This window comes from Xyrauchen texanus, chromosome 17 (assembly GCF_025860055.1).
Source record: "Xyrauchen texanus isolate HMW12.3.18 chromosome 17, RBS_HiC_50CHRs, whole genome shotgun sequence".
Lineage (NCBI taxonomy): Eukaryota > Metazoa > Chordata > Actinopteri > Cypriniformes > Catostomidae > Xyrauchen > Xyrauchen texanus.
The window spans coordinates 39,207,065-39,229,172 of record NC_068292.1 but is presented as its reverse complement, the minus strand read 5'-3'; the positions used below and the strand labels follow the sequence as shown (position 1 = coordinate 39,229,172).

The window sequence follows — 22,108 nt, the reverse complement described above, 5'->3', positions numbered from 1 at the left end:
AAGCTGCAGTGTGACAGAGAGAGAGATTTACGGACAGCTGTCCGACACCTTTGTGTGTTTGTCTTATTGTTTCAGTTTCATATTAAACTATTGTTTCTACTGTCAAGCCGGTTCTCACCTCCTCCTTTCCATTAATCCCTTTACAATGTCATCTGAGCAGGTAAGTGCCATATCTTATGCTGTTGTTTTGACTTATTGGAAACCTTGATGTTTTGAAATAAATGACGTTATAAAAGTTGACAATGACTGCTAGTCTGATAAGGTCAAAGTTTTTATAACTGCAGGATATTCTGGCCAAACAGACCACGGTAGTAACTCATTTATAGATTGTCATTGTTACCAAACAGTGGTCAACATGATTTCAAGACACACATGTCCTTGGCAAGCCTAGGACTAAAGGATTTATTTATATAAATTATTACCATTTATAAAGGAAAATACACGTGTGCTAGCAAGTGAAATGTTCTGCACCGATTACAGTATAGTTATTGTATTTCACATGTGTGTGAGTGTGTGATTATACAACTAAATAGATGAGATATTTTATTCATATGGTTTATGTGGAGTAAGAAAAAAAGCCATCTCTGGGTCGATTTTAAATCCTTTCAGTTGTCGCCACCTCTGAAAAGCCAAGCCAATGTTGATTCAGGTTGTTTTATGGACTCGCTTTCCCTTCTTGCTTGTAGACTCTGTTCGGGGTTTATTTGTTTTTACAACCGGTGATTCCCAGAGGTTTGCTGTTTTGAATCATCCACGGTAAATTTTTTCGTTCATTGTGACAAATGCTACTACCACACACACACACACACACACACTACAGTAGTCGGATCTTATTTTCTGTGTGTAAGGTGAGGTGACATGCACAGGAGAATTATGTATGTATGCAATTTTCCATGAAATCCGTCCCGACAGCTCTAAAATATAAATCATTGTTATAGGTTTATCAAAGTGTATTTGGGTAAAGACATGGTTTGGAAGTTGGATTTTTGTTGCATTCTCTCAATAATAAAATTGTGTTATTTAAAAAACAAAACAAAAGATATTTGGACACTTTCTGGTACACTTGTCATTACTTTCCCAAGATTCATGTGTGAACTTGAGGAGAATTGACTATTAGATGCTACTTGGTTTAATCTTTCGCAATGATTTAATCTAAACTAATGCAATTACATCTATACATTCTGAGTGTGGCTTAATTGTCCAAGTACTTTTTGGGGCCACTGTAAGAATGGATGGACAGCTGTCTTATATCAGTGTTATCTAGCACTGAAACCTACCACCAGCAATGGTGCACGACTCCTCTTCAGAGCAGCAAAGATGCCAAAGATGCATGTGAGGATTCTGAGGAAGAAGTCAAACCCTGTAAAAATGGAAATCCAGGCAACAGCTTAAATGTAATCTCTCCCCGAAACAGCAGATATGGGTAGAGTCATACGCATTAACTACTACCCAGATGGCCACTGCATAATGCCAGTCCTGCTGCCTGAAGAAATATCCGTAAAATAAAGTTAGAATTAGAAAATATATAGATTTCCAAGTATTGGAAATAGGACGTTTTCAGCAGTGCTTGAAGTGGGGCGGTAGGCTACACAGTAGGCCTACCAGCACTTCTATAATTTACTCTACGGAGTACCAACACTTCTCAGAGTCTCTCGTTATGAAATAATGTCTTTATTTAATGTAAGTCAGTGATTTGATGTGGCCCGCCAGTCACTTTTATTTGACCTGATTTAGATAAAATCGAGGTAAACATCCGATTGCTCTCTGAGCAAAACTCAGCAGTGAGTTTAACGACACTCAACACGTGCAACATCACATTTTATCGATTCACTCAAGTAGTCGTATTCATGCAAGTTGCTTAACTGCTTGGTGGTCAAAAAAAGCTGTTACACAAGTGATGTCAGCTCATGCGCAACCTTTTTTCACAAGAGGACAAACGGTGATGAAAACCGAACCTTCAAATCAAATACATTGGAAAATGTGCTTTTATTCTTAATTATTTTCTGTAGTGCTCGTAAAAAGATTATGTGAATTATCATTGAACTTGCCATGCATATTTGCTTCTACATTGTTCTTAATCCTGAACATCATCAAATCTATTTGTTCACAATTTCTAATGATTATTATCTGCACAAGTATCTGGCTCCTGTCCTGTGTGCAGGATAAGCTTTGCCCTAATTGAATGGGAGGATAATATAATTTTTTTAAATTAGAAATTGTGACATAATGCTCTTTTTCAGTTTTAGGCTACATTTATTTTATGAAAAGACAGTTCTACATTAGTTTGCCATTGTTCTCTTATGTGTGTTGATATTGAAAAAGACACAGACTTTAGCAGACCTAAATATTCTTTCTCAGTTTTCATAAACAATAACCCTACTTTGAATGTTTTTATTTTCAAAGTAAAGCTAGTCAAAACCTATTTGTTAGTTGAGGATGTAAGGTCATATTTGTTCTTCAGCCAGATCTTAAGAAGTAATTTATTTCCAGACCTTGAAAATTTTATTTAAATACCCCATTTAATGTAATTAAATACTATTTTAATGTGAATAAACCCATTATTAACCATTTTGTGTTTACATGTTAACAAGTTAGTTACAATAAAAGTCTTAGGTAAGATAAATACTCAAGCACAAACTGAAAGAAAAGCTAAAGTGTACTAATATCAATGAAAATAAAAATAAATAGAAACATAATTACCTGCTCACGGACCCACCTGTTCCAATTTTAGATTGCAGCTGCTTTTCCTCTGCCTACTTCTGTTCATTTCGTTTTGTGGACACTTTCATGTCCTCAAACCTGTTTGTCAACCTTTTTTTAATATATATTTTTATGTTATAGCGAGTCCGTGAGATGGGATGGGCAACCAGCCCGTGTTTTCATCTTGTGATTTCAGTTATTCCAAGTGGCTATGCGACTAATTCGAGGAGTGTCTTTAGCTATTTTAATGCAAACATTGACTGCAAATATTGTCATATACAATTATGACCCATATCTGCATAAACATATTAATAACTATGCATTCATGTTGCTCAACTAGTGAAGTCATGGGTTCAATTTCCAGGGAACACATGATCAAATGTAAAGCTTGAATGCTACACTGTCACTTTGGATGTGTCATTACATTTCTATGCAATCAGACTTAAGATTTCTGCTTAAATGTGTGACAATAATCCTATAGACTTGCATTCAAACAGTCTAGGGACCCAAACATCATAGAAACACTTAGCAACTGCATAGCAACGCACTAAAAACTAATCCGAAAACTTTCCGAATCCAAATAACATGGCATGGTAGTGGTGACTTTTGCACACTACTCACATTTTCTCCAGAAGTTGTAAAAATCGATTTAATATATACCTCTGATGGTGAAATAGAATGTTTAAAGGCAAAACTTTCAAACGGCATTTGTGTTGTTGATGAAATGTAGTCAATATTTCACAGGCTAGACAAATGGACTCTGGAGAAACTGGAGATAAATGGGTTAATGGAAGTCAGGAACACCTTGATGCTTTAACAAACTTTAACGCCCTGGTATAACTGTTTACAATGTCATGGTGAAACTTTGTCAAACAAACTATTGATTTAATGCAGCTGCCTGTCCTGGAAACACTTTCATTCAGAGGACTTTAAGACAGAGGACTCACTTTTACAGCTCTTACTGTTACAGTACAGGTGAGAGTTGACTACTTTATTATGTTTTGTTTGCTTGCGAACACTATTTGTCAAATTCAGTTATTAAGCCTGTTTGCCATAGCATATAGCAGTACCCAAAGGTGCGCAGTTAGGCTATACACTACACAGACGAGTTTTTAATTAGTCTTTTTAAAATGTTTTCCAAATAAACATGTAAAAATAATATACCTTTCCTTCAGACGCAACACTGTACTTGTTTTAAAAAATATATATTTTGAATACAAGAGTAATTTGTACAACTGGAATTACAGCTTCGTTTCACTTGTATTTTAATATGTTTGAAGTTGAAACGTGCCATCAAATCTACCAGTGCAGTTAGAAAAAAAATGTGTTATTTTAATTTTTTTGCCGTGTACTGTTGCCAAATTCAAATGTGTTGGCTGTTTCAGGTTAACGAGGATGGAAGGAAAATTGTCTGATGAAAAAGTGAAAGAATTCCTTGCTCCATGGAGGTTCTCTCTCAGGGCAGCTGGGTTTGAAGACAGACTGCTGGTGGCTCTTCAACTGTTTGAACATTTCCCTTTAGATATAGCTGTAACTGGAGGAACCCAGGAGGCTAATGCCCAGCTCGTCTCTATGATCTGTGGGCTGAACGAGGAGCCGGAAATGGAAGAAGAGGAGGAAGAGGAAACGGAGGATGAAGATGATGAAGAAGAGGTTGAAACAGACAAGGAAGAAGATGAAGATGATGAGGAAGATGGTGTAAATGCCAAGGAAGCTGCTGATCACCAGAGCAACAGTAGAAAACATGTACGGATTGCAGAATCTTCTGAATATATAGGAAGTGGCGTTCCTGATTTTGACTCTGTGATATTACACAGACAAATCCCCAATATTCGTGTCTGGACAGTACAGGGCCATCCAACTTCAAATTCCATCATTAAGCGCAACAGCCAGCAGTATGACTCTGCATACTATGATGTTCTGGTGGTTCTCACTACAGAAGAGCGGAAGGAGGACCACATGTGGCTCAAAATGGAGCTGCATGAGAGAGATCCACCTTTTTTTCTGGTTAAAGCTGAGAAAGAATGGGACGTGCTCGAGGAGAAACCGACAGGGCCGTGCATGACCTGTGCCTGGGAACGAACGAGAGCCCGCAATCTGGAGATGCAAAAGAGACGAAAAGAAGCATATCGAGACATGGGTGATTCAACAGACAGCCAGAATCCTTCAAATGCCTCCCAAGACGCAGAGTTGGTGGAGATGAACGATATTGGTGAGGTGCTTGCTAAAGCCCTGCCTGAACTGAAAAGGAAAGCTTTCAGTCAGTTTTTGGTGGCAATTACAAAGGAACTTTGTGTTCCTAAATTGCTGACTGATGAAACACAGTGAGTCAGTTTCTTTTTGTTTTGAAATATGCAAATAGGATCATGTGAAGCAAAGTTGACTTTCACTGGAACTCTACAGAAAATACTATCATTGTTGGTCACCATGTTGTGTTTTGGACAGTAGTCCTCATCATGCTGGAGTCCATGTGTCCCCATAGGCTGATTAACAGTACTGTAAAAATTAAAAGATTATCGAGGCACCATTTGGGGTTCCTCAACTGCCACTGGCAGAACCTTCTGAAGATCTTCCATACACCCTTTCAGTTATGTGTGAAAATTGCTCTTAGGTCTTACAAGAACTGTAAAGAATTATTAAAACGTGTCAATGATTCCTTCAATAATCCCATCATAAGATAAAGGCTTAGAGGCTCTTGAACTATTTCTTGCAATTCCTTAAGTATATTAATAGGATATTTGAGGCTCCTTTACAAGTCACCTGGAGGATTTCACAGGGTTCTACCAGTTTGGCAGATGAGGAACCCCAAATGATGCATCAAGTACCTTTTAATTTGTACAGTTTAACTAGCAAGTTATCATGCATAACCAGCTTCATCAGAAAGACTATGCTGGTCCCCCAGCTTAGTTTAGTTGTAGAACAGCACTAACAAGCATGAAATCTCATGAAAATTCATGCTGGTACAAGCTGGTCTTTTAGAAGAATGTTTCTCGAGTTTTAATGGCTTTGTCATTTATATATAAAATTAATGACCTTTACTTCTCAGGTTCCTGGTGTCAACTGCTTTGAGGTTCAGGAAGATAGAACAGGATGATCTTGATCAGATCTTCAAGCTTTCACAGCCCAGAGATCTTACAGACCATCCCTCCAAGCTTCAGACAATCCTTACAGCCCTCGATTACTTCCGCTTGGACATTGGTGTGCTGGGTGAGACCGGCAGTGGCAGCTCCAGTCTGGTCAATGCCCTCTTGGGCCTAAAGAACACTGAAAAACAAGTTGCTCCAACTGGCGTCATTGAAACTACCAAAGAGGCTGTAGCGTATCCCTACACATACTTCCCCAACATACGTCTTTGGGACCTTCCTGGCCTTGGAAAAATAGGTGAACTTTGTAGCCAGTCCACTACTTCCAGCTTTAATGAAGCTCAGAACATAGCTTCAATGCTTGCTTTGTGTGATGTATACATCTTTGTGTCTCCTTTGAGACTTAGATTGGGAATCATACAGTTGTTGCAGCAGGCATCCTCTCTTGGAAAAGAGTGTTACCTAGTGCTCTCAATGGCTGACTTAATTGAGGAAAGGTCTGTCACTGAAGTGAAAGAATGGGTTAAGGATGTCTTGGGTAAACTGGGTCTCCAGCAGAACTTCTTTCTGGTGTCTGCTCATCATCCAGAAACCTTGGACTTCCTCAGGCTAAAGGAGACACTAGAATCTGCCTTTCCAATCCATAAGAAGGTTGCTATGGCCAGATATGCAGCAAAGCAACTGGACGAAGATGTGTTCTGGAAAAGAGCTGATCCTTGCAAATTAATGTAAACTTGAATAATGATACCACACTTAAAAAAAAAGTACCATAATACTATATATATTCTTTCTTTTTTTTGCATGTACCATGGTATTCTTTGGATTTTGGATTAGTATGTAAATACTGTGGTACATAAATATGTAATCAATACCATGGTATAACTAACTGATACATTCCTGTATCATGATGCTTCCATAGTACTTTATTGTATAGACTCCTTCAACATTTCTACCAAATTCAAAATCCATTAAATAAAGTAAATAAGCAGCTGCTTGTTATGCAAAACATTTATTCTCATGCTACTCACACGCATGTTTTATTAGGGAGGGATTTCTGTTTGATTAAAGATCTACATCACTCCTCAAACATTTTCAACCCTGTTTGTTAACCACCGTAAACGGAGTCAGACGCAACACCATTTCCAGCACCATCTCGGCCTCAGGATGGATTCCACAGATAATAAACTGCTATCAACTGCAATCCAGTCAAAACAGCGAGTAGCACTAACACTGACCACTGCTTGCATCACTTCTGTCCCTGCCAACTAAAGCCTGTACCAGCCAAACAGCAAAAGACTTTCTTACTTGCAGTCAATTTGGGATGGACTTTTAAAGACACTTAATCATAAATCTAAGTTCAATTAATATCCTTTAGCTTTAAACATTGCCTACCAAAAAATCAGTTAATTCAATTAATACATGACATTTATTGCACATAGCTAACTGATATTAAGACATTTTTAAGACATGATTTTGTATGAACTTTTTCAATGAAACTGCTCAATGGGGGGTATTTAAGACATAAAGCGCATTAGGCATTACAGCATGATTTTCTGTATAACTTCCTTTGAAACAATTTTTATTGTGAAAAGTGCTATACAAATAAAAATGACTTGACATTAGTAAGCTACTAAAGCATTTTTACACATTTTGATTGTTTTAAATTTCTCCCCTTTTTTTCAGCTTGATCAGTGCAAAACTCACCACCACAATCCTAAGTTGTCATTAGTGTTTGTCAGGTCATTGCTATGTTGTTGCTAAGATCTTCTGGGTGATTGCTAGATGGTTGCTTTCTGGCCCAAGTCAAAAGAGCCTACCCCCAACTCTCTATGATATTCTGGTGATGTATAGCTTGGGTTCTTCCTTCATTGTAAATGGAATGTTTTGTATGTTTTATAGTCTACCAGGCAAAAATACAATTTACAGAGTGAACGTTAATATAACAAAATTTTTGCTAAATTAGTTTTATGCTCTGTGTTCTACATTTCGCCACAGTTTCCAGGTGAAAATAACATTAGAGGCGCTACAACAACTGAGCGTTTTATTCACTTTCACACAAATCACGAGTACAATGGCTGATTATGACTTTATAAATGTATTTTTTTTCACCCTCTTACTCACAAACTGATATGTTATGATATCGAAACACTTTTCTTTTGAAAACGATAAATTTTAACACTTGTATCTCAGGCCCACCTACATTTACACACTTATACCAAAGAGATTAGCTTGTGCTGCAGCTCACCTCATACACTGCTGGACATAGAACGTGGTAGACCGTGGTTCGAGCCCAGACAAGCATGCAAGTTGACACGTGAGAAAAAAGTGTAATGTAATCAACATAAAATATGTAGTTTCACATCACTATTTCCTTTTTGGACACTATTGGTTAGGTTTAGGTGTTGGTTTAGCATAAAGATGTCTGTTTTAGTTACCTCTTATTTGTTAAGAGGACACTTATGATTATGTTTAAGTGTTGGTTTTGGGTAAAGATGTCTAATTTGTTAACCTTCCTTTTAGGAAACTTGGTTAGGTAGGCATGTTTTACCTATTAAAACCTCTAACATTCACCTGGTCTGATTACGACTCCATTTCACTCGCTTTTGGTGCCCTCCACTGGGAAACTGTAATAAAATGTGTAATAATATCAAGATCATCAGGCTGCGAAAATCCTAAGTCTGATTGTTTAGGAAATGACAGCACATCTCTCCTCAACAAGTTGCATGATTTGAGGTTTCATTCATGTCTGTAGCAAAGTTTAGTACTTAGAACACATCCCTAACCCTAAGCATGAGCAATAACTCTTGCCTTAGCAAGCCACTAACAAAACTTCTCAAAAAACAAGTCTGAAATAGCCAAAAGCAAAAGTGAACCTTTATTACCACTGAGTTCTCTATTTACTGAGCCATTAAGAGCTCTCATATAAGCAGGTGTGGCAACAGACAGGTCTACTGGTTCCTCTAGTGAGGAAGAGTGAATCTGACAGCCACATCTCCATGCCTGCCACTCAAGCTTATTTTGTTTGTGGTGGAACACACATGAACTTCAGTCTCATTGACTGAACACATAACGACCCCACCCACTAATGTCTGGGGGCAAAAAGTTATCTGTGAAACCAATTACTAGGAGGAGCCACAAACTCGCATGATCAACTCGCAGATCAAGAAAACATGATAAATTGGTGCAAAAATGCTCTGTGTACCGTGAGACGTCAAAACTGCAGAAGAATAGATGCATGATGCATGAAAAGCTCACAGGATTATTGGTGAACATCTGATGCTCACCTGGAAGACTCTGATTCTGGCCTCAAACCAGGTACAAAAGCAAACACGTTTGGCTTTGTGAAGAACACATGAAGTGAATAGGACTATAACTTACCTGCAGCACAACAGATCATTTATTGCTGTACCACGGAAGACTGGCAACTAACAGTTGACTGAATTTACAAGAGTCAACCACTGGACTCCTACATAATCAACATGAATCTCGTAAGTAATGGATTGTCTGTGCAGTGCTACCTGAAGCCCAAGATGATAGGCAAGATGAGAAGAAGAGTTCAAGACATGAGGAACCCAAAATCTCTGGTGCCTTCAATGGACCTGAGTCACAACGAGAGCACACGACTGGCCATGGATGCCCTCCTGGACAAAGGGCTAGAAGGATACCAGGAGGTTCTGGTCAAGGAGAACGAAGCAAACTTTCTTTCAGTGGATGAGAAAGCATACATCTTAAACAACATTAAAAAGCCTCTTGCTGAGAACGAGGCGGCAGACCAGGATGTGGGGGGGTCTAGTTCTCCATCAATTTCTTCTCAAACATACTATCCTATGGTCACAGAGAGTGAACCTCCAGTTCTTGACTACGGCTGGCCAGTGGCTGACTGGAGTTACTACCTACAAGGGATTCCTAGTGTGGAAGTTTTTTTCCAGTCTGTAAACTCTACTTCCATGAAGGACCTACTGAGAGAACTCATCAGGAAAGCAACTAAAGTAATAAAACCTCATCTGTCATATTTACGTGTCAACTTCAGCAGTTATATGACCTGCTATGACAAAGTAAAAAAAAATAAACAAATATGTGTTTTATTTTACCATTATTAATTTAAAAATGAAATTGAATAACAAATTATGGTGTGATGCAAGGCAAAGGCACACTGCAATATGAAATTGTAGACATTTTCATTACACAAAAGTCAGAAAAGACACACAAATGGCCCATTGCAATGTAAATCTGCTATTTAAATTACACATCACAGGTTTTGGCGATAGTCATGGACACATTCAGCGATGTGGAGATTTTCTGCGACATACTGGATGCAACAAGAAAACGCAATGTGTATGTTTACCTCCTCCTGGACCACACCAATATACAGGTGTTTGAGGAAATGTGTGAAAATTTGAAAATCGACAAGTCACACCTTGCTGTAAGTTATGCTAATCTGCCCACTCTAACTTTACTCAACTGATTTGACTAACAATGCTGCTGACAAAAGGGATTTAGGGCCAAAGAGACCTTACATTTACATATAAGGTATTTAGCACACTCTAAACCAGTAGGTTAAAAACAGTCTAAACTGGTTTTGCTCTAAGACCCAGATTTTGCATCAATACCATTTCATAATTGTTAATGGTACAGAAGTAAACAAAAATAAAACACATGGGAAGAGTTTTCTCCTTCCTTTTAAAAGTTGATAATCGTATTTTTTTGCTATACGCACGATTAAATAGGGTTAGTTGCATTTTAGTGTCATTTAGTATTGTTTTTTCCCCAGCTGTGCATGAACCCATCTGAACAGATCTGCAACCCATTTTTTGTTTGTGATCCACCAATTGAGAGAAGAAAAAGAAAAAAGTCTAAGAAAACTCTTAGAATTGGACATGCAATTCAGATAGTTATCTGCTGGGGAAAAAGTGTTAAAAATACAAATATATACTTGCTAATGCAAGCAATACAAGTAATTAGTTTACTACTTTAATTGGGATCACAAGAATCTCTTAAAGTTTTTGTATTAATGCCACAAAATATCATTATTTCAATATGTGGAATATGCATTTTTTTCAACATGACAGTAAATATGCATAGTAGCATCATAAAATATAAAACATTGTATCTTTATATTTATAGCCATTGTGCTTTTGTGAACTGTACTTGCATCTCTTCATACAGCGAATGTCAATTCGTAGCATTCAAGGTGAAACATACTGTGCCAAATCAGGAAGAAAGTTCACTGGCCTGGTGACAGAGAAGTTCATCATTGTGGACTGCACACAAGTGCTGGTTGGCTCGTACAGGTAACATTCCAATGTCTAGTCAATACTGATATGATGCGTATTCTTCAGAAGGGGAGTTGCCATGACATTTGAAGCGGTGACATCAGTGTGACATACTTTATATTTAGTCAAACTATTTGAAACAGCATTTTTCATAAATTATTGTGCTTGCAATAGTAATTTGCTTGAATTCATAGCAAAATTTCTTTAGCTTTTTTAATGATCTGGCTGGGATTTTTCTATTTATATATATATATATATATATATATATATATATATATATAATAATACACCTGCCTAATTTTGTGTAGGTCCCCCTTGTGCTGCCAAACCCACATCTCAGAATAGCATTAGATATAGATTTTCTTCTCACCACAATTGTACAGAATGGTTATCTGACGTTGTCAGTTTGAACCATTTTGGCCATTCTCTGTTGACCTCTCTCATCAACAAGGCATTTCCATCAGCAGAACTGGCGCTCACTTGATGTTTTTTGTTTTTGGCACCATTCGGAGTAAATTCTAGAGACTGTTGTGCATGAAATCCCAGGAGATCAGCAGTTCCAGAAATACTCAAACCAGCCCATCTGGCACCAACAAACATCCATGTGATTATCTAACCAACCAATCGTGTGGCAGCAGTGTGGTGTATAAAATCATGCAGATACTGGTCAGGAGCTTCAGATAATGGGAAAAATGTGATCTGAGTGATTTGGAGCGTTGCATGATTGTTGGTGCCAGATGGGCTGGTTTGAATATTTCTGTAACTGCTGATCTCCTGGGATTTCATGCACAACAGTCTCTAGAATTTACTCCGAATGGTGCCAAAAACAGAAAACATCCAGTGAGTGGCAGTTCTGTGGATGGAAACGGCATATACTGCATATCAGTTCTGATTTGTTTCTGTATTTGAAATCCATAATGAGTAAGACTCATTATTTGTGGAAGAAATACTTTGGCTCTGAGCATAACTAGAAACATTATTATCGACAATACAAATTTCCATGACTTGAGATTTTCATAATTTTCATGGCTTTTCCATTCCCTGATATTTCCAATATGTGATAATTGACATAATTGCAGCAAAAGGATTTGCTACCAGACTAACATTATGTTTACTGACTCTGTGAATAATCTCTTTATTTACATTTGACCCCATTTGTACTTTTACCCTGTTGCAGTCTTACTTGGCTGTCCTGGCAGGTTCACAGGAGCTTGGCTGTCCTTTTCAAAGGCAGTGGGGTTAAACCTTTCGACCTGGAGTTCCGCAGGATATATGCCATTTCTAAACCAGTCCCAGGATTTTCCTGCAACTCATCAAACACTGGTGATCACTGCATTCTCCCATCCTTGGAGAAACTACAGACCCCGATCTGCCCAGCAGGCATTGGAGGAGGCACTGCCCCAAAGACTGAACATCTCAAACAGGAGCATCTGAACCCCAGGAACCTAAGTTTTCCAACACCTCCAGTACTGGTAAGACGAACCAGCAATCCATGCATCACAGCTGGACAACAAAGATCTCAATGGCTTCCACGGAGGAACACAATTCATAGCCCCATAGCTTGTCCGTTGCCTTTCTTCCGTGATTATAATACTAGGGGCCCAACCTGGAGCCCAGTACAGAACAGTAACATAAACAGAGGTGTTCATGGTATGTCCCATTGGTGCTAAACCAAGTTAACGTAACAGCATTTACCTAGCAATGCTATATATACCAATCCTACCTTACCATTTACCACATGATTATTTTCTAATGTAAATCTAAGGAGGTCCATTTGTTACCCAAAAATAAGGTAAAATGTTGTTTTAACTGCAGGGTTTCCTCTCTTTTTGATCAATTAATTCTCATGATTTTTCAATACAGAAATGTGCTATTTCCATGACTTTTAAAGGTTGCAATAATTTTTTTTACTTTCCCAGGCCTGGAAATCACACATTTAAAATGATTTGATATTTCCAAGTTTTCCTTGACCCTGTAAAAGGTGTGAAGGTGTATTCAAACTGTTTGATCTTTAGAAATTCATTTTCATAAGCAGCCCTATTTATTCAAAATGTTAAACTTTATTCTGCCATGTAACAGTAAATGCATTTAACTTTAATAAAATATGACATTCATTAATAAAAGGACAATCAAGATATTCATATTAACACTTCAAGTGTTCGGTGAATGGATAAAACTGCAATCTCCTGCAATTTTGTGTGCAGTTTGTTCCACCATCTCTCATCAAAGTCTTTAATATAAAGCCCTGATAAACTCTCACCATCTTGGGTTTCCTCCCTCATCTTCTCTGGATTGAGGTCTTCTGCCATCACCTTGTTACAGATCAGAACAAATAAAGTCAGCTTGTAATGTTACTTCCATAAAATATTACGGGGTTGAGGTATAATTCTGATAAATAAAAATTAAGAACAAACTGGTTTGCTTTCAATGCACATGTTGAATTCATATGAAGTAATCAGTTAACAATGTAGGTACAGTTCCCTCAAAGGACATTCTGTCATCACTTACTCATCCTCAGTTTACTTTCTTCCATGGAATACAAAAAGGAGATATTTTAAATAATGTTAACATTGCTCATTTCTATCCAATGAACAGGGGCTCTTAAGCTCCAAAAAATGACAAAATTAGCACCATAAATAACAAACATATTCCATATGACTATTGCACTATATTCCAAGTATTCTGAAGCCATACAATGGCATTGTGTGAGGAACAGACCTTAAAGTTTGAAATGTAAAAGTGCAAAGAGGAAGATTTTCAGTAAATAACTATTTAAATTGAGGTCTGTTCCTCATACAAAGCTATTGTATAGCTTCAGAAGACTTGGCTTATAGTGCACAAGTCGTATGAACATCTTTCTATAATACCATATTAGTCATTATTGTAGCTGGCAGCACCTGACAGTATGCATTCACTTTCATTTGTAATAAAGTCACAAAACTGTACTTAAAGGGAAAGTTCAGCCACTCTCATCATTTCCTCACCCTCATGCCATCCCAGATGTATATGATTTTCTTTTATCTACTGAATACAAACAAAGATTTTTTGAAGAATATCTCAGCTCTGTAGGTCCATATAATACAAAGTGAATGGGTGACAAAATTTGGAATCTCCAAAATCCATAAAACAGCAACATAAATGTACTCTTCTGGTGGGTAAATCCTTTTCTTCTGAAGCAATATGATAGGTGTGTGTGAGAAACAGATCACTATTTAAGTCCCTTTTCCTTTGCTTTTTTTTTTCCTCCTTCTGTTTTTGGTGATTCACATTAGGGTTGGGCGATGTCCCCTAAATTGGCAGTTGACGATGTTGACAGTAAATCATCGCGATGGACGATGATATCGTCGGTGGGGTGGGGCGGGGCGGGGGGGTGGGGATTATATAATTTCATATAATTTTCAAAAATTATATGAAAAATTATAATTTCGTTATTTTACTAACCCAACTAATGACTCGTCGGCACTTTATCAGTAGGTTGCACGACACGTGAAGCATTTCTTTTTAGCTTTCACTTAAGAAGAGTTGTGCACTTTTTATTTTAATATATCTCTTTACATAAATACTATTTTCCACTTAAAAACTATAATTTCGTTATTTTACAAAAGGTCGAGGCAGAAATGACCATGTACCTGCAGGAAATGGCCATTGATGGGGAAGAGGACCGGCTGACTTGGTGGAAAACGAACGACAAAAGGTTTCCGTTCATGGCAAGATTAGCACGGAAATATCTGTGCATATGTGCAACCAGTACTCCATCAGAGCGGGTCTTCAGCACAGCGGGTAGTGTAGTTACTCCAATCTGCAGCTTATTAAAACCAGATAAAGAGAATATGTTGGTATTTCTGGCCAGAAACATCGAAATTTAAACATGGTCTATGGTGAAAGATATTAGACTTCTTTACGCATTTTTCAGCCATCCGTTCTGGAGCTATTCGATTTTGCATATTATTTTTTAAACATTCATTTGTGTAGTTCATATGACCACTTTACAATATTTCAATAACATCATTTATTTTGTATCCTGTGCTGAAGTTAATTGTGCTGCTAATTATAAGTGAAATGTTAATGCCGAGTTTCGGATCTGAGTGTTGTTCCCGTTTTCTTGTTCTTTATTTGTTGTTCTTCTATGTTTTAATAAATGTGTGTTATTCATATTCACCTTGTTTCTTTCATTTGATTTGACATTATGGATTTATGGCCAAGGAAATTTTTCTTTAAAAGTATTAACCAGACAAAAGTTATTTGACGTTCAGCTGGTCTGGGTTTATCTTAAACTGCCGCTTCAGTGTATACAAGAGCTATGTGACAATGAGCAAGATTTTCTGAGACACTACAACTACTAATAATTAATTAATAAAGGCTATTTTCTTGTAGCCTACAACATAAAATATTTTTATCTAAATGTACAGTGTAAGACATGTAAAAAAAAAGACAAGAAGCTAACAATGTCAAGCTCAATATTTGTGTAGCCTGCCTGACACGGTATTTTCACAGACTGTCACGTCTCTGGCATATACTACAGTATTTAAAATAGCACATATGCATTAGTTATATTCTCAATTTAATTTACAGAGCAATCCCTGCCAAGTTTTTAGGTTAACTATAGAAGAGACTAGGATTAATGAGTCACACTAGCAAGACTCGCAAAAGGGGGCGTGGCATCACGATGGTGGCTCTACATCGTGATGTTGGTCAGCCATCACGATAGACGATGATATCGTCCATCGGCACAACCCTAATTCACATTCTTCATGCATATCGCCACTTATTGGGGAGAATTGAATTTATTGATAAAAAAGACCACTTGAAGTGCTTTGATGAATCGTGCTTTTAAAAATAGCTTTTAAATATAGCCAATAGGCTTTAGTTTACAAACACACACCCCTTTCCACAATGGTGCTAATGTACAGTGGAAACTGTACTGGCCAGCTTTTCCACTGACTTTTAGAACCAAAATATGATCTGACAGCATTAATTCATAACCAGGGTTGGGGAGTAACGAAATACATGTAACGGGATTACATATTTAAAATACAAAATATAAGTAACTGTATTCCACTACAGTTACATTCAAAAAGTATTTTCAATAAAAAGTATTTTTTATTGAAAAAATACTTTAGTTGTTTCATTTAATATTTATTCCTTTCAGAGGGAAAACATTTATACATATAAATGATGCGATCCAAAGTGCATTTGAACTGCGGTGAAACACTTTCTTATGATGTGTTACATTCATACGAGCAGACAGAAGTAAGTTTAAAGTAAATTTGGAGCAGAAGAAATAGAAATAAACCTTGTGTAAATTGTCAGCTTTACGCTAAGATAAAATGCTATTTCTAGCAATTTCACATACACGTTACCAGGCACGATCATATTTACTTATCAAGAAAATTCACGTTGGATAAAAAATACTTTTTTCCTAGAAAGACCTTTTGATATTAGGGCAAAAATCATATTACGTGATAATAATGTTTGTATTGTTTTCCTGTAAAAATATCTAAAAATCCTTAAAACAAGATCAATTTGATTAATCTTGTTTTAGAAACAACACTGCATAAGATATTTAGGCTTTTCAGAGAATGTATTTTTAACATGTGTATTTTGTCTTATTGTATTGGCAGAGTTTTTATAGTCAAAACAAGTGAAAAAAATCGACCCGTGCTGAAGGGGTCTTCTGAACCCCAGGAACCTAAGTTTTCCAACACCTCCAGTACTGGTAAGACGAACCAGCAATCCATGCATCACAGCTGGACAACAAAGATCTCAATGGCTTCCACGGAGGAACACAATTCATAGCCCCATAGCTTGTCCGTTGCCTTTCTTCCGTGATTATAATACTAGGGGCCCAACCTGGAGCCCAGTACAGAACAGTAACATAAACAGAGGTGTTCATGGTATGTCTCATTGGTGCTAAACCAAGTTAACGTAACAGCATTTACCTAGCAATCGACCCGTGCTGAAGAAAAAATCCAAAGTATTTAGAATACGTTACTGACCTTGAGTAATCTAACGAAATACGTTACGAATTGTATTTTACAGCATGTAATCTGTAGTGGAATACATTTCAAAAGTAACCCTCCTAACCCTGTCCATAACCAGGCAACACATCGCTGCCTTTGCTTCCACAATGATGGAGCTGTTTTGCAAGATGAACAACAAAGAGCAAGCGAGTAATAATGTATCTATGTTTTGAATCACATTACACTAAGCAAAACAAATAAAGAACACATACTGGTGCTGAACTCCACCAATTTCTCTTGTTCCATGAACAAATCATGGAACATCCACAAGATTAAATAAATGGTTCTATAGTTTAAAAGAGTATCTCAGTCTTTCAGTTTCTTTCTTTAGAACCTTATAAAAAAATCTCTTAAAACCACAAAACAAATATTGGTTTTCCATCAAAATACACTGAATACTATTACTTCAACAGATTATATTATTTTATTTATTTTTGTTTAAGCATTGTAAATCATTTAATAGTATTTAATTATTATTTTAAATTAATCCATGCCATGCTATTCATTTTCATTAAGCACAAATGGAAGGAAATGGTCCAGGATGAGAGATATATCTGCTTCAATGAGAGTGTAGCTGTCAGATCCTCCTCTCCCCACCTCACCTGCACAGGTGATAGTAAAGCGGTTTAAACAGCGCAGTTGTTGCTTCAGTGCAAATCAGTGCAATTATGGGTGCGAGCTCATCTTTCATGTTGTTTGTTGGCTTCTTATCATGAATTAACTCTCCCGTTGCTATGTGCGTGGGTTTGTGAAAGATTTTTGGGATTGTGGTTTCATTCTGGCACAAATAGTCATGTGTTTGATACAGCTGGTCTGCAAACAGTCGTGTTTGAGCACTTGACTTTAGTGTATGCACTTAACTCGCATCTTTGTTTCCACATCTGTCTTTGGCGTGCACCACTGCTCTGTCGTGATTTAAACTGAACTCAGAATCGATTCTGATTCTTTTGAGAATCGATTCAGAATCGTTTGAGTATGAATCGCAATGCATCGCTGAAATGATTTTTTTCCAACAGCTCTATACAGCATGGATTGTGTTTCCTTCAAAGTACCCTGCAAAGGCATTATCAGCACCAGTTAGAACACAGCCGGGTGCGCTGAACAGATGTAGGGGGAGGGTCCGATTTAGTTCTAGAAAGCGTTTGACTGGACAAGATTTCTGAACCTCTATGTGACATCATGGGTTTTGCTGCGTCTGTTTAGCCGGAAGAGAGAGGCGGCAGATTTTAAATGCTTAGAACTTCTGAAAACAAAATTTTTTTCAACGTTTAGAAGTACTTCAGCTAAAACCAGCAAAACTTTAATTTTTATTTCATGGGGCCTTTAAATATTGATCTGTTTCTCACCCACACCTATCATATAGTTTCTGAACACATGGATTTAACCACTGGAGTTTGGATTACTTCATTTCTCCCTTTATGTGGATTTTTGAGCTTAAAAATGTTCACACCCATTCACATGCATTGCATGGACCTACAGGGCTGAAATATTCTTCTAAAAATCTTCATTTGTGTTCTGCAGAAGAAAGTCAAACACATCTGGGAGTTAAACATGTGAGAATTAAAATTTTTGTGCGAACTATCCCTTTAATTGTAGACATCATTAAAGAGGAATTTGTGACGTCAATGTACTGTAAGTTTATCTAAAGTTGACGGGCTCTTGGCGGCTCACCTCAGAAATCGTTTGAAGCGTTTTCTCCTCTGGCTGCAGAACATGTAGAGCTTCCTCAATGTCTTGAAGAGCCCTTTGGCTGTTCTCCAGCACGAATGAGAACTGCTGAATCCTCAGGATGTCAATGAGCAACCTGAAGAAAATCATAAGATGAACAAACCCATCATCTCTTAAAAGAACATTTCACCCAAAAATTACAATTCTGAACCAAACTGAAGTTCTGAAAAGTCGTTCCGACCCTGTATTTTCTTTTGTCCACGAAACAAAAATTAATGGACAAGTGGACAGTGATTTATACTGTCAAGCTCCAAAGGAATAAAAAAAAAAAAGCATGAAATGTAGTATGTACAACTCATGCACTATATTCCAAGTCTTCTTAAGTCATATGATAGTTTTTGTGAAGAACAGACTGAAATATTTAGTCATTATTCACTGATAATCTTCCCCTCCAGTGAACTATTTATTGTCATGTATGTTGTGGACTAATTTTATTATGACGCTTTTGTGTCTTGTACTTTTTAAATAACATGCATGCAGTTGAATGACAAGAGGGTGAGTAAATAATGACAGAATGTTTATTTTTTGGGGTACAATATTAACTTTAACATCTAACAAGTCATAAAATCCGATGCTAATACTTTAGTGGTTGAGATACCTTGTTCTAATAAAGCACATGATGGCCTTCAGTTCTAAAATGTTGTTTGTCGTCGATTTCTTGTCATGTTCTTTCTCAGTTCTGTTGGGATGGAAATGTTTGGATCTCTCTGGGCGGGAATCAGACTCCAGGAGTCTCTGATAGCTCTTGGCCAGATTCAGCCAGTGCCATGTGTGGTACGGATGCAGGCAGCACAACTGCTGCAGGCTGGAGATGCTGTTTGTAAGATCTCTATAATGTTCATGAATGCTCAGTTCCAACTGAAGGAGGCAGGTGAGGTGACAGGTGTTGGATACTTCTATCCTCTGGCAATAAAAAGCACCCACAGTAAATCAGTTTCACAAAGACTGAGCTCATGAATATTAATAAGTTTGTACTGATGTTGCTATGCAATCTTCTTAGCCTTGTCACCTAATTAGTATTCACTCCATAAAAGGAGTAGTTCACCCATCAAGAATGTTAATTCTTGATGCTTAATACAAATGCACGCACACAAATAAACCTGACATTTATTTAAAAATGTAGTCTTTACACCTGCAGAATACGCAAACTCAAATGTAAGGTTTCCCTTGCAAAAACTTTGTATTTATGGGAAATTTGCAGTTAATAAGTGTAAAACTTGCAACAAACATGTGTTAGGCTGCTAAAAGTCCCAGCACCCCTGATAACAGCCAGTAAATCATAGACTATATCCATAGTCATACGGATATGATCGATAACATAGTTGGACATAGGGTGTGATATATTTACCAGCCTCTCGCAGACATTTAGAGCCTCTTCTTTTCTTCCCAGATGACAGTAACATCGTGCAATCGCTTCCAGCACATCTCTCTTAACTGATGTGTTTCCACCAGGTACCAGAGAGAGGCAGGATTTGTACTCATCCAGAGCCAACTGTCATTGACACAAATCAAATGCTAACAACAACTAAATAATAGTGACAATGTAACACAATGTCAAATCAGCTGTTCATACCTGATACTGTTTCCTCATGTACGCACAGATCCCCTCGATATTTAAGGGTTTTTTGCTCCTGTAATGCATCTTCGATATTTTCATTGTGACAAAACCACTAGATCAGAGAAACAAGTAAACACAAAAGCATGACCTGTCTGGTTCCCACACCTTTTGACCAATGCATTTCCATGACTTTAACGATTAATGCTGATTACTTTATAGAGTTTTTAAAACCATCACATTGAGTTTGCACTGACAAAGAGCATTTTGTAGCCAATGAAATATTCAACTAGACAAATGTACTGTATATTCGCCTTATAAATAACTTAATTATATATATATACATATATATATATATATATATATATATATATGTGTGTGTGTGTGTGTGTGTGTTTAGACTTTATTAATTCCCATGACTTTTCCCAAGTTGTTATTAACAAGTTTAAAATTCCCAGGCTTTCCATTATTGTGGGAACTCTGCTAAAAGCACAGGTATAATTATTTAGAATGATCACAAATGATATATAATTACAAGCAATCTATAATAAGTCTAAATAAACGTTCAGTGCATGTTTATATTCATAATGTGGTGAAATAATATCACTATCCACTAATACTGTTATCTGACCCCATCTCTGCACCAACGTGCCACCACAGTACTTTTTGTAAGGGGATCTTTTCTTAATGTGATATTACCATGTTTTTGGGCATGATACCATGGTTTACTTTGAAGTACCTTCGTGGCATACCATGTAAATACCATGGTATATATCAAAGTAGCATGGTGGTATTACCATCTGTACCATGGTACCTCCAGTGTGATACCCACCAGAGGTTCGCAGAGTTTGGGCTCGTATGTAGGCAGAACTGCTGCTGAGACTCTGTTGCGTGATTCCTCAAACACAGAATCATCAAAAGTGCTGCCCAGAATCTCCATAATAAAAACACGTGTGTGAATTCACTACCACCCGCTGACGCGTCTCACAGACTCACGAAAGATACGCTGTATCAAGCGACAACAACAACGCAAACGTCACGAGAATATTAAAGAATCAAATGGAACACATTTCGCTGTTATTCATGATTGTCTTTGGACGGCGCTAGCTTTGGACGTAATTTCCTGTAATCGTACGGCACAATAAACGCTGCTCAATGGAATGACGATAGTGTTTTCTACCTATAGGTGGCGCAAGGTGGCCCAGAAACACAGACCCTCCATTGAGTCGTATTTATTTATTTATCATGACGTATTTTTTGCCTTTTTGGAGAATTTTGTACTTGAAACCTGTAATTTTTTTTATATCTGTTATTTAAAATTAGAATTTTTTTTCTTGCATGCAAAAGGAAATTCGCCCGGCAAAAATTATTTTTAAAGATACAGTATTCTATAATCAGAAATTACTTTGATTTGTTCTTCCTCAACTAGAAAACTAAAAGTTACCACATGGCAACCCGTCTTAAAGGGATAATTCACCCAAAAATGAAAATATTCTCATCATTTACTCACTCTTATGTTATCCCTCATGTGTATGACTTTCTTTCTTCTGCTGAGCACAAACAAAGATTTTTAGGATATTTCAGCTCTGTAGGCTCGTACAATGCAAGTGAATGGCAACCATAATTTTGAAGCTCCAAAAAGCACATAAAGGCAGCATAGAGAGATAGCTTGATAGTTAGTTGTTGGAGAGAAACATATAAATATTTAAAGCGAAAGTATGTTATTTCTGCGGCACTAGCACCACCAAT

The 22,108-nt window shown here is 37.2% G+C and overlaps 3 protein-coding genes across 3 annotated transcripts; 2 read left to right on the top strand and 1 right to left on the bottom strand.

Annotated features, from left to right (window-relative positions):
• Positions 1-3,637: 3,637 nt before the first annotated feature.
• Positions 3,638-7,400, top strand: zmp:0000000951 (uncharacterized). The gene is made up of 3 exons (XM_052146534.1): positions 3,638-3,675; positions 4,086-5,024; positions 5,747-7,400. The coding sequence occupies exons 2-3, from the start codon at positions 4,096-4,098 to the stop codon at positions 6,513-6,515; spliced, it is 1,698 nt and encodes a 565-aa protein (XP_052002494.1). The 5' UTR covers positions 3,638-3,675; positions 4,086-4,095; the 3' UTR covers positions 6,516-7,400.
• A 1,633-nt stretch (positions 7,401-9,033) lies between these two features.
• Positions 9,034-12,750, top strand: LOC127657484 (protein FAM83A). Its single transcript, XM_052146292.1, has 4 exons — positions 9,034-9,772; positions 10,039-10,206; positions 10,950-11,074; positions 12,234-12,750. The coding sequence occupies exons 1-4, from the start codon at positions 9,263-9,265 to the stop codon at positions 12,724-12,726; spliced, it is 1,296 nt and encodes a 431-aa protein (XP_052002252.1). The 5' UTR covers positions 9,034-9,262; the 3' UTR covers positions 12,727-12,750.
• Positions 12,751-13,188: 438 nt separating this feature from the next.
• On the bottom strand, positions 13,189-21,456 carry zgc:101716 (uncharacterized protein LOC492784 homolog). The gene is given in 7 exon segments (XM_052146304.1): positions 13,189-13,368; positions 18,748-18,880; positions 19,403-19,707; positions 20,153-20,296; positions 20,378-20,401; positions 20,403-20,474; positions 21,192-21,456. Coding segments are annotated over 7 exon segments (960 nt in total). The 5' UTR covers positions 21,300-21,456; the 3' UTR covers positions 13,189-13,194.
• Positions 21,457-22,108: the final 652 nt, after the last annotated feature.

What these genes read in the sequence shown, in the direction of transcription:
- LOC127657484 (XM_052146292.1), top strand. Translation starts at nt 9,263, where the DNA reads ATGAATCTCGTAAGTAATGGATTGTCTGTGCAGTGCTACCTGAAGCCC. An exon ending in TCGACAAGTCACACCTTGCT is followed by an intron (nt 10,207 to 10,949) that starts GTAAGTTATGCT and finishes CTCTTCATACAG; the next exon opens with CGAATGTCAATTCGTAGCAT. An exon ending in GTGCTGGTTGGCTCGTACAG is followed by an intron (nt 11,075 to 12,233) that starts GTAACATTCCAA and finishes ACCCTGTTGCAG; the next exon opens with TCTTACTTGGCTGTCCTGGC.
- zmp:0000000951 (XM_052146534.1), top strand. Translation starts at nt 4,096, where the DNA reads ATGGAAGGAAAATTGTCTGATGAAAAAGTGAAAGAATTCCTTGCTCCA. An exon ending in TTGCTGACTGATGAAACACA is followed by an intron (nt 5,025 to 5,746) that starts GTGAGTCAGTTT and finishes TTTACTTCTCAG; the next exon opens with GTTCCTGGTGTCAACTGCTT.